The 11,944-nt window shown below is 35.3% G+C and overlaps 1 protein-coding gene across 3 annotated transcripts in view; it reads left to right on the forward strand.

Annotated features, from left to right (window-relative positions):
- The window catches only part of coro2aa (coronin 2Aa), a 75,763-nt gene extending 69,863 nt beyond the window's left edge, over positions 1-5,900 (forward strand). For all 3 annotated transcript variants that reach the window (XM_088626749.1, XM_088626758.1, XM_088626768.1), the window contains exon 12: positions 472-5,900. In XM_088626749.1, coding sequence (XP_088482875.1) covers positions 472-603 — 132 coding nt within the window. In that variant the 3' untranslated portion in view covers positions 604-5,900. The remainder of the gene's footprint in view (positions 1-471) is intronic.
- The last annotated feature ends 6,044 nt before the right edge of the window (positions 5,901-11,944 follow it).

Below are 11,944 nucleotides of genomic sequence, written 5' to 3' on the forward strand. Positions count from 1 at the left end.
AGTAAAAGGTGTTCTTGTTAAACTTTTAGTGAGTTAAATGGAGCTAACTCTCTGCTGCTACAAAGAGAAGTAGATTCAGATTCTACCACAAAGAACTACAAGAAGAAATTCTGCATATGCTTTTTTGTGTTTGAGCTGAGATTGAAGGTTTTGGAATTTTTTTTTCCCCAAGCACTTAGAAATTTGGCAACCCCAACAGAATTTATTTAACTTAATCTCAGGAAACCTTTTCTACCAAATGAAACATATGTTTTTTATTTGGTGGCAAATTAATTTAGCTAATTCCTTGTGTTTTGAGCTAAACGTTTCCAAAACAACTCAACTGGATGTCTAATACAATTCTGTTAAAAGGCTGTAGGTGTCCCCAAACGTTTGAAATGCAAGTTCAAATATTTAACTGAAAGTTGTAAGTGTTCAAGAGTTTGACAAATACACAGTATGGTGTAACAGTTATTACTATTGCTCTTCCAGCTTTTGCAAATGTTCTATCGGCAACAGGATGAGATCCGGCGGTTGAGAGATCTGCTTAGCCAGCGGGATGTCCGGATAAAACAGTTGGAACTGGAAATCAAAAATGTGAGGAACTCCCAGGGAAGCTCCTGAGACGCATCTCCCTCCCCCTGCCACTGGACAGACAACAGTCCCAGTATGCAATCACACCTGGCCTGTCTGTGACTGCTCTTTGTACAATTATAATATATTTTTATTAGAGGAAGTATAATTTAAGCTTACCAAACATGCATGGTGCACATTTTTGTTGCTGTTTGCAGTCATGTAAATAGATTTTAATTCTCACGTTTTCTAAAACCGCAGGTATGGTTTTTTTAAGGTACTCCACACATCCCCAAGACTACATAAGTAAGGTCTATTTTTTAACGTTTCTCTCCAAAAAAAAAAAGGCAGTTTGGACAGTGAGCCAAAAAAAAAAATCTCAGAAGGTGAAAGGGTTAAAAATGTCGGTCTGCCAAATGTGCTGCTCTACCTACGACTGCTTCCTTCTTGCAAAACACAGAAGATGATGCTTGAGGCAAAATTCTAGAAAGCTGGTTCTGTTTTTGCTAGGCTCCAAATGGCATACGGAACTTGACTTGTGTGTTAGGGTTGTACGAAAAACAACGCAAACAGAGTTCAGCACCTGCAAATACCCTGTGTATCAGTGAATGTATTTCACATTCTTTCAAAACGTAGAGATCGATGCAAATGTTAGAGAAAGGTGTTTCAAAAGTGTAACAAAACTGAACTGAAACTGAAAGCAGTTTTGGAAGGCATGTAATGAACAAGCTGAGTTCCGGATACATTTTGTGGGTATTTCACAAACTTGCTTTCTGATGATTTAAACTGGAGCAGTCTTATGTGGAAACAGCAGATTGGAAAGCTGTTTGCTTTAGCTCAGTGTACAAATTCTACAGTAGAGCATGTCTGCTTTTTAAATTTGCTAAGTGTTTTATCATTATGTTACTTTGAAGATTTTTTTCAGGTTTTGTTACTGTTAAATCTATGCCTGTCTTTATGATGTAATCATTTTCTTTTTTTAACAGACTACTTGTAGGAATACCACATGAATACCTTTCTATAAGGTGCAGAATTTATTCTGCTCTACTCTGAATCTGCTTGTCTAAGATACTGTACTTGAGATTAATAGAATATATTTGCAGGCCGGAGAACACTGAATATTTATTTTTAGAACGTATCAATAAGTCTGCTTCAAAAAATGAGGCAGCCTTAGTCATTATAGTTAGATAAATTACAGTGAATGTGTGCATTCACTGTAATTAATAAATAATGTTTTATTTATTAATAAGAAGAATGCAAAGCAATTCAAGTTCAGAAGCAATGGTTGGTTCAGTATGTTATTTGTAAAAATGAATTTCAGAAAAAATAATGTGAGTGAAAAATTTGTAAATGGAACATAAGTCATTCCTACACTGATATGCTTGCGCTCAAACCTTTTAAATGGTACTTTTGAAAAAAATAGTCTGTTTATGAATGATATGTAAAGTTTTAAAGGGTGTAATGCCAATTTTTATAAAATGTTCAGAGACAAGTGATCACTACAATATCTATTGACAGTACTAGCTAAGAATAAGGCGTCTTAAAGAAAGTTGGTCTGGGAATTTGTTTTCACTTACTAAGGATTTTGGGAACGTTTCAGATATTTTAATGTTTCAAGGCACCAGTGAAAACCTATATTCTAGCACTTTTGTGACTCATGGTGGGCGCTGTGTCTGAATAATCAGCTCAGGATTATCAGCCTTCAATCAGAAAAAGAGCCATTTTACATAGTCTTCTTAATTTAACACTGGTGTAACCCACTTGGTCCTGCTAAACACTGTTTGTTGTATGATTATGTGGAAAAACTGGACATATTCACATTCTGTTCACACCTACTGATGCCCAGTGTGTGGTGCAATAAGTCTGCAAATCTTTCGTGTATAACCCAAAATCTGATTACTTTTGTAATAGCTGTACATCTTTAATATCTGCTGTTCTTGTTTTATGGAGCTGTACCACTGTTCTTTTCAGTTTTGCACCATTTCACAAAGTGTTTGCTGTTAACATTCTCTTCCTTTTCAAAAGTGTTAAAAGGAGCATTGTAGAATATTTCACTTAAGCGTTCTTAAATTGTTCATCACTTTAATCCAAATTCAGTCCAAATATCACTGTGTTTCGTTCTGTTTATGGCATATAGCATTAAGAAAATATTAAGACAAAGCAAGTGGTTTACATGGTGCAAATATGAGGTGAATACAAGTGTAGCTGCTTTAGTGTACTGGAAGATTTGCTTTTTGAATATAATGCCCAGAATGCATTGATTTTTGCATATTCAACTGTCATAGCAAAGACTATGCTTTCTTTGCAGTTTAATGCCTATGCCAATAGTGGCCAGCTATTGAAATCTGTTGAAATTATATTATAACAGAGCTACAGCTCTGGATTTTAAGTGAAATCTGAAACTAGTTAAAAATTTAACTTTAAGCACTACTATCCAATACTACTATGCCAAAAGACAAGGCCCACTTTGTAGAGCTGGAGTTATGTGTTATACTGTGCTTTAATTCCAGACCACATTACAGTTGAGTAGACTCAAATATTTATTTGAGATAAACCTGGCTTAGCTATGGCATGCTGTCAAAAACAGGCTATGGTAAACAAACTGGCTGGTGACCATATTTAAAAAAAACATTCACTAAGTCAGGGAAATTACAGTTCCATAGCTATTCTGTCTTGTGCATCTTCTTGTATGTAATAGCATATTTTTTACATGTGGGATTTCCATCCATTTACTGTAAACTTAAATCCAGTCATTGATAGGAAAAAGTCAATAATCAAGAGCTGTAACATTATTGGACTTTCAATACCTTATCACTTTTGTGAGTAATATGTTTCACTGAAATTTACGCATGTTTCTCACTAAAGCATGACGTTTTTTATCTACTGTGGGAATGACGGTTTTATATTTCTACCTTAAAAATGCTTAAAGCTTGATAATATTAACTGTGGGTTTTCCTTAAGGTAATTTTTAAAGTTTAGATTGAGTTCAGTAGCATAATCTGAGAGCAGTAGTATTTTGAGTAGAGGCTTTACAAAGTGTGAGTATGTGGATTCCGTTCACAGAAATCAACTGGAGATTGAAAAAAAAAAGCGTTTAGAAGTGGCCTGTTCTGTTCAAATTAAACTTTTAGCATTTGTGATGTTACAGGATCCTGAATTCAAAGAGATGAGTTAAAGCGGTCATTTTTCCTCCAACTCAAATAGAATTTAGTATTTCTTGTTCATACTAATGTTATTTCTTGTTATTCACTCTAGATTCTAAATTCCCCTTTGATTACTTATTGTTCCGGTTCTTATTTCTCTACCACCTTAAATATATGTCACGTCTACTTCTAGAAGTTGGTATATTGTTGTGTGATTGTGCAAACTTGTCTCTGCTCAGGAGTCCAGACTCGTATTTAAAGTTGATGGATAAAACCAAAACCAAAATTTTACTTGAACAACAGAATGGCAAGAAAATCATTCTTTTGTTTTTTTTAGTTTTTTAGTTTCAGTTTTAAAGCAGCCTTTTTTTTAGTTGAAAATAAAGTGTTTCCAAGCACCTTACAAACTCACAACAGTTTCAAATGTTATTTCTGCATTTTTACAGAAAGAACTAGTTTCATTGTTATTTCTTTCTTTCAAGCAACAATGGAAAGTGGGTGAAAGTGGATCAAAAGTAGGAGCACTGTCTGCGCTGTTTTCTGGGTCATGTATTTAAGAAAATCCTAATACCTTCTTGTTTACTAATGGTAATCTTCCTTGTTTTTTCTTGCAGTCAAGTTTACATTTTTCAGTTTACATTGAATGAGCATCAGATATTTAATGATTGTATGCCCGCCTAGTATGATATTACTTGTTTTACATTTGCCCTGTTTGTTTTCACTTGTGGATTCACCCTGCAACTCAGTTTGGACTCAGTTATAAATATACAAGTTTCATCCTGAAGAGTAAGATTTTGAGTGTCACCACCGCTTGTCTGTTAATCATCACCAATCATCCAACATTTTGTGCTATACCTGTGGATGAATACTTTTAATAACAGTTTTATCACTGTATGTTGCTGCTGGATGATATTGCTATACATATAATCCACAAGCAGTGTAATGCAGCCCATATGCTACATATTGTTTCTTTAGTCATGCTCTTGTAATCCTGTAACAAATAATGCTATTCAACCAGGAATAATGTAGCATTGAAGGCCTATTAAATCCATAATTGTTTGGAGAATACACACTGCCTAAATAAATTTAATTCTGCAGTCTAACAGGGGAAAATGAGATAATGAGTGTTCCCAACCTATACTGATTACTGCCGTAAGTGACTTTGAATTCAGTATTTTTCATTGTTATTATTTTTAAAAACAGGGTTTCCACAAAACTTACAATTTTATTAATTTTGTAACTTCCTTCAGCTCTTTACTCACAAGTTATACTCTTGTCGTGGCTTTTTATAAATAAAAAGACTACTGCCATTGCTGTTAAAGAAAACATAATCTCTTTCATACAGTATGCTGGAGATTTGTGTACAAAAGATGCAGCACTGAAAACTGTTTTAATGTAAATAAAATCAGTCCAGGCTCTTGCAGTTACTAATTCATGTACTCCTGTAAAGCAATATGCACAAATCAGGTACAAAATAGAAATGTTGTTTTTACTTTGTGTGTTAAGCTACCTGAACACTAAAAGAAAATGATCTGGTTTTGTTTAGAGTTCTTTGCGTCTCCAAGATAGGGTGACAAAACAATTTAAATAGCTCAGTATGAATGCCGAGCTTCAAAAAACTTTCTGGATCCTCCTTTAGTTTCAAAAACAGGAGTAATGTTAATGTCGTTTTCAAAAACTGTTTCTGTTGTATGAAATTCACTTCTGTAAAATGATGAGACCCTCAGACCCTGTGCTTTGGAGAGGTACAAACAACAGCTTTAGCTAGTACCTTTTAAGAGATTATTTTCCAGCATTTGCAATTCCCTGTTCTACAGTGCTGTATGTTATACATAAATATATAATATACTAATAATTATATAGACATACTTTTTCATATCATGCTGTTATATATATGAAGTCACGAACAGCTCACTGTTAAAATAGATACTTTTAATGACAGTAGTTTTATCACTGGATGTTGCTGCTGGACAATATTGCCTAGTATACGATTGTGCCTAAATTTTAAATTCAGTTCATTATTATTTTATTATTGTTGTTTTTTTTCATTTGTATTCTTTAACATTATTTACAAATACACAAAAAGAAAGATATTGTATTGAAACACACCTTGTACTTTTACAAAAATATAAATAATTTTTATTTCCTCTTTGAAAAAATCTGTACACTGAAGATGTAGAATTGAATTAAAACCAATTGAAACAATGTTTTATGTAAGTTGTCTGTCTGTTTTCCTGTTTTGATAATAAAAATCCGAATTATTCCTATTCATTTTTTAAAATAAGGCTTATTCACAAGACCTCTAGTCATTTATATTGTATTATTGACTTTTACTTTTAGGTAGCAAAAACAAAATTAAACATTTGAATTCTAAAATATGCAATGCAATATTACATATTGTTTCATTTTCTTATGAAATATAAAACTATTTTTTATTATTTGTACAGAACACCTTTCAACACCATCCTCTAATACAATTACTAATCTCCCAAGTTAAGTAAATGACGTACAGATGTAATTTAATAGGAGTGTGTCACGATGCTTATGGTCAAATGGAGGCCAACCTAGCCTGTTTGGGTTCTAGCAGGTCATCGATCCCAGGATTTCATCCAGGCGAGGTGTCAAATTCGACAACATGACAGGTTTGCCTCTTACACAGTCCCACAACCCTTTGAAGAAAGTGTAGGAAAGTGTCTCCTGTTCTCAGGTTTAAATGCACCTCCCTATATGTTACATTTCTGTCCTGTGGTTTCTTTTCAGCTTTTAACTTTATCAAGGCCTTTGACGATTTTTGAATACTGGGGTCCCCCCCATAGTCTTCTCTGTTCAAGCCATGCCTTTAAACATAGAAATGTATCTGCTCGCTGATTCTAGAGCAGCAAAATATGTTTGTAATGTGGTAACCAAAACATTGTACACAGTGTTCTAAATCAGGTTTTACTGGAACATCTCTTGATTAAAATCTATGCTTCTGGCTACAGTACATGTTCTAATATTCTGGTTGCCACATTGTCTAGAAGAGGTAAGTGATAAATAATCATAATCCTCTAAGTTTTCTTCATAAGTAGCTTCTCATGCTCAGGATTATATATTTATTTTTATTTATAGTTTACTTCTAATACTTGAATGGAATACTCTGCATGTATCATTAAATCATTACGTCTTCTGCCAGGTGTTTAACCCCTTTTTTGCAAAAATCTTCTGAATTTTCTTTGCATCTTTTACAGCGTTTGCAGATCTTCCTGTGGAGAAAACTTGACTAGTTCACTAACCATACCAGAATCTACATTGCTCATATAGGTGCGGTGTCTCTGTGGCAATTGTTCTGCGCCTGTGGCTGGAAGGTAACCGGTTCGTATCCCACAGCCGGCAGAGGAATCCTACTCCGTTGGGCCCCTGAGCAAGGCCCTTAACTCCAACTGCTCCAGGGGTACAGTATAAATGGCTGAGGCTCTGACCCCAAGCTTCTCTTCCTGTCTGTCTGCCTCATGGAGAGCAAGTTGGGGTATGTGAAAAGACAAATTCCTAATACAAGGAATTGTATATGGCCAATAAAGTGATCTTATCATAAAATAAGGCGATAAGCTTGTCCTGATACAGATTCCTGTGGTTCTTCAACAATAGTATCACACCAGGATCATTGTGATCATTCATCTCTTATCTGTACTTGTTATCTAGTAATCAATCTAAATACATGCCTTCAATATCTACTGCCTGGCTTTCAACTAAAAATGTAATATATTAAAAGGAACTTGATGAAAAGCCTTCAGAAAAACAAAAAAAAAAACTAAAAGAATTAATTTAATTCCATCCACGTTAAGGATCATTTCTATGTTCCACTGGTTTGTAGTGCTGGGGTTTTGTACTACTTTGTTTTGATCTTTGGTGCCCTCTACTGTCAAGATAAAAAGTTAATATTCAAAGCAATATCCACTATTCACTTTACATTGTATTAACTTTTTATTTATTGTGTAAAACACGATTTACAACTTTATAGATTCACTCTAAGTACTCTTAATTCATCTGTGTGCCTCATAAAATCTACTGCCCAAAACACAAAGCTGCTATGGAGGCTGTCTAGTGTAACTTTAGTAAAATGAGATTCTGTGCACTCTTCATAATGTAAACCAGTGATACTAGCCTTGGCTCTGGGGGATGACTGTGCCTGCAGGATTTTGTTTGCAGCTGAGTTCTTAATCTCTAGTGCTCAGTGATGACTACTTTAAATGATTACAATCATCTGCTTGTGGTATAGACTTTCAGGGACAGTGTTTTTGTACTCATTCTTACTATTACTTACCTACTTCGAGGGTAGTTTCCACAATCTTTGGGATAAAGAATTTTGAGCAGTCTCTCCTTAACACACTCACTCTTATTTTTGACTAAACAGCTTGATTGTTTATCAAGTAAAGACAAGACAGGTGGGAGTGGCCGTGTATCGGACACTCCCACATTACGTCAGGCATCACACCTGAATGGGGTGAGTTCTGAAACTCAGCAAGGGGTACAAGCTCGATACTAGTTACAAGTGCTGTTTGACCTTTTAAGATCTGAAAGCAAATTTTAAAATATGTCTGAATAAGAAATTGAGAGCAATAAGAATTTACCTGGAGCAAAAATTAAGATGTCCTGGACACAGTAGCCCCCACAGGACAATGATGGGGGAACCTTAGGATTAAACTCCATTATTTCCTAGTCTAAAGCTATCCTAGCATTGATCACCCAGCTTTACTTCTGCAATTGAAAAGCCTGGATTCAGCGATTTCCAGTTTATATATAACACACTCTGACTTTCTTTTTACTAAAAGACCTTAATGGGCTTTTTCAGTTTGTCTTGATTTGGTGAAATACAGTTTGTCATTTTTTAGAAATCTTCAACTGTAACAGTGGCACAGTGACATCTAAACTGGGATTTTCACAATGAACACTAATATTAATTTCTCATGATAAACCATGACCGTCAAGTACAACACTTTAGTATTTGTAGAAAGTCAATTCAGATCTACAGTATTGGGTCAATTAAACTGATGGTGCTGAACCTCTTTATTTTGAAGGAGCTGTTGGGTAATAAACATTCACTTAAGAGCTGTAAACATCATATCAACCTGCTTAGCTTTGATTTCAGTGTTCAGGCATCTGTAGTGAAGTCAAGTCAAAATGGAAACCAATATCTTTCCTGTTTAAAAAGCAGGCTAATTTAAAGCTGAAAGGAATGAAAAAAACTTGATCGGAACTAAAGCTGGGAACTAAACCAAAAGCAAGGATTTGGAAAACACTGAAGAAAGAAACCACAGGTATAATTACAAATCATGTAAAACTGTGTCAGCCAAATGGAACTTTTATAACTGATGACTGAAAAAAATATGAAAGCTGTCAAGGAAAACCCCAAAATGTCTATCTGTGAAACTGGCAATAAATTTCAGACTGCAGAGGTGAAGGTGTCAAAATCCTTCACAGAAGACTGAGATTTCAGAATTTCAGAGGCTGCGTCACAAGATGTAAACCTACCATCTGTACAGAGAACAAAATAAAACGGATAAGAATTTGCCAAGATTTATAATATGCCAGGAAGAGTTTTGAAACAAAGTTCTATTGACAAATGAGACCAAGGTAAACCTTTATTGAAGTGATGGAAAGTGCGGAGAAAGAAAGCTCCCACAGATGCTCCAAAGAACACCTTTATCTGTGAAACATAATAGAGGTGACTGGTACCAGTTTCCTTATCTTTATAGATGATGGACCTTATTATGGCAGTAGCAGAAGAAACTGAAACGTACAGAGACAACTGTCTGCTTTTCTAGAAGGCTCCACAGCCGAAACATTGTGTCTCTTGACTTTTCCTTTCAGCATGGAATAAACCTTTACCTGTTCCTTAGCAGCCTACACATGCTGACACAGCTACCTACTTGAACTTGACTTTTCGAGAAGACAATACTACTGTATTTATAATTATTGGGAGAATTTCACCATGCAGAAGTACAATAACCCCAAACATCATCAAGGGGTCACACTGAGCATCCATTTTACATGCTGAAGAGCAAATTGAAGTAAGAACACCTTCTCTAAGAACAGGCAAAAACGTAAGGTGACTGCAACAAAAGCTCAGCAAAGCATTTCACACGATTATGAAGAAACTCGCAAGTTAAATGAATCATGCAACCAAATACTGAATTTTTACGCTCGTGTACTTTATATGTCCCTATATTTTGTGTCCTCGCTGGGTTGAATACAAAGCATGCTCCCGTTCAAATATGATCAAAAGGCATGCGTGTAATTATCCCAAAGGTTTCTTCACGTCTTTCTTTCCAAACCAAACGAGAACTTTCAATGTGCGAGACCTAAAACTGGTTGATTCAGGAGTGTCTTTGTACTGGAATTCTCCCCATGCTTTCAACAGAATCCACTTACACAACAACACCAAACTTTAAAACTGCCACCAGCAAGTTTTCACTGACTGCAGACACCTCTTTTAAATTCTTCCCAGAATTACCATACAGGCCTGCATACTCTGAATTGTAATTAGACCAGAAAGGTCTAAAGGTTGGTTAGTTACCCTTAAACAGGTTTAAATGAGGCACTGCATCTCTACCAAATTACTATTGTTGCTTAATTAACATGCATAGTTATCTTCAATTGATTTTACAAGTCAGAAAATAATACATATTTTCGTATCAGGAGATAGACAAATAGTATATTGAAAATTCAGGTAAACACAAAAGTATTTATGGCAAGATTTAAAAGGAACATCATAATTGTACTCCTCACATTCCACATAAAAAAACTTTTTTATTGCCATAAAACATTTGTAAATTGGGTACTTAAGAATCATTATCCAAAATGATCAAAGACATTCATTCATGATTTATTGCATCATAAAGGCCATAAATCCCCTCCTGACACATTAGCAACTCATAATTCTTCCATCTAAAGCAAACAAAGTATTAGCTTTGGCCACATCTGACCAATTGTCTTTCTCCTCATTGAGTACTGATGGACTTACAACAATCCAACCACTGAATCTCTTTTCTTTTGCACCCACGGATTATGCTGGGACCTTATGAAAGTTATCTTTAACATCAAAATATGTTAAAGATAAAATAATCTGATAAAAATGTCAGTCTCTGAATTATTTGAGCACTTCCAGCATAAAAGGTTTTTAATATATCGCCTGAACTTACAGTATAGTGTTAAAAATGTTAAAAACAAGGTTTTCTTTGCACCACTTGTATCACAAGAAACCGGTAAATACAGATTGGCAAGATAATTGTTGTAGACGTTGTATATCTAATCATGAGACATTTTGTCTTTGGAAAAGCCTTAGTCTTACTATAGTTCCTTCACATTTTTATTTTAACCATGATCTTTAATCCCTGCCTTAACAACCTTCCCTAAATTTTAAGGTGCTGGCAATGAAGCTGCTGAACTGCAGCCCTCCACGACAAAGCATGTTTTACAGAAGCCTGCTTTTACCACAGCATAATGCAATGTGAAACCCCAACACATGCAGAAGGGCCTCCACGCATTAGAAGAGAAGAGCCATCATCTGCACAAATACATCTCTAATGCAGTTTGTCTTCTGCACAAACAGCTTCTAGGAAGCATAAGACAGCACTCCGCTGCATTGCACATGTTCTGCTAAAATTCCTCAAGACCTCATGAATAGTTTAAAACTTCAGAAAAAGAAAATTGCAGAGGTTGGTATGCAGACAGAGTCTCAAACTCCACTCCCTCAGGAATCTCGAAAGAAATCCTACTCCTGGCTCCTCAGGGGGGACTGTCCTGTGCATTATGAAGAAGCAGCTATACATTTAAGAGTTAAATTAAAGATCGAATACACCCTTTCAAAACAAGGTAGAAAAACAGGAGAGATGACAGGCACAATCAAACAAACCATGAGAAAACATTTTACTCTGAAGAGTATAAAATGCTAAAAAAAAGCATCAGTAAGAGGTGAAACAACTGTGTACAGCACAAGGATAATGGCAGAAGGCTGCAGCAATTTAATCCAAGAGCCGTACCAGGGTTTTTTAGTACGACAGACGTCCAAATGAGACCGAGATCAGCAAGGTTCTAACAGAAGAATTATATATCTGAAATTCAACCTATGTCCATCATTATAAAAAAATTCAAAACACTTTTGTAGCCTTTCAAGGACGTCTAAGGGGCCAGTGACTGAAGTAGAAGAACCACTGAAAAATATTGTAGACCGCAGATACACGTTCTGTATGTACCCCGACGGGCTCTTTAAG

Source organism: Lepisosteus platostomus, chromosome 1 (assembly GCF_059453375.1).
Source record: "Lepisosteus platostomus isolate fLepPlt1 chromosome 1, fLepPlt1.hap1, whole genome shotgun sequence".
Lineage (NCBI taxonomy): Eukaryota > Metazoa > Chordata > Actinopteri > Semionotiformes > Lepisosteidae > Lepisosteus > Lepisosteus platostomus.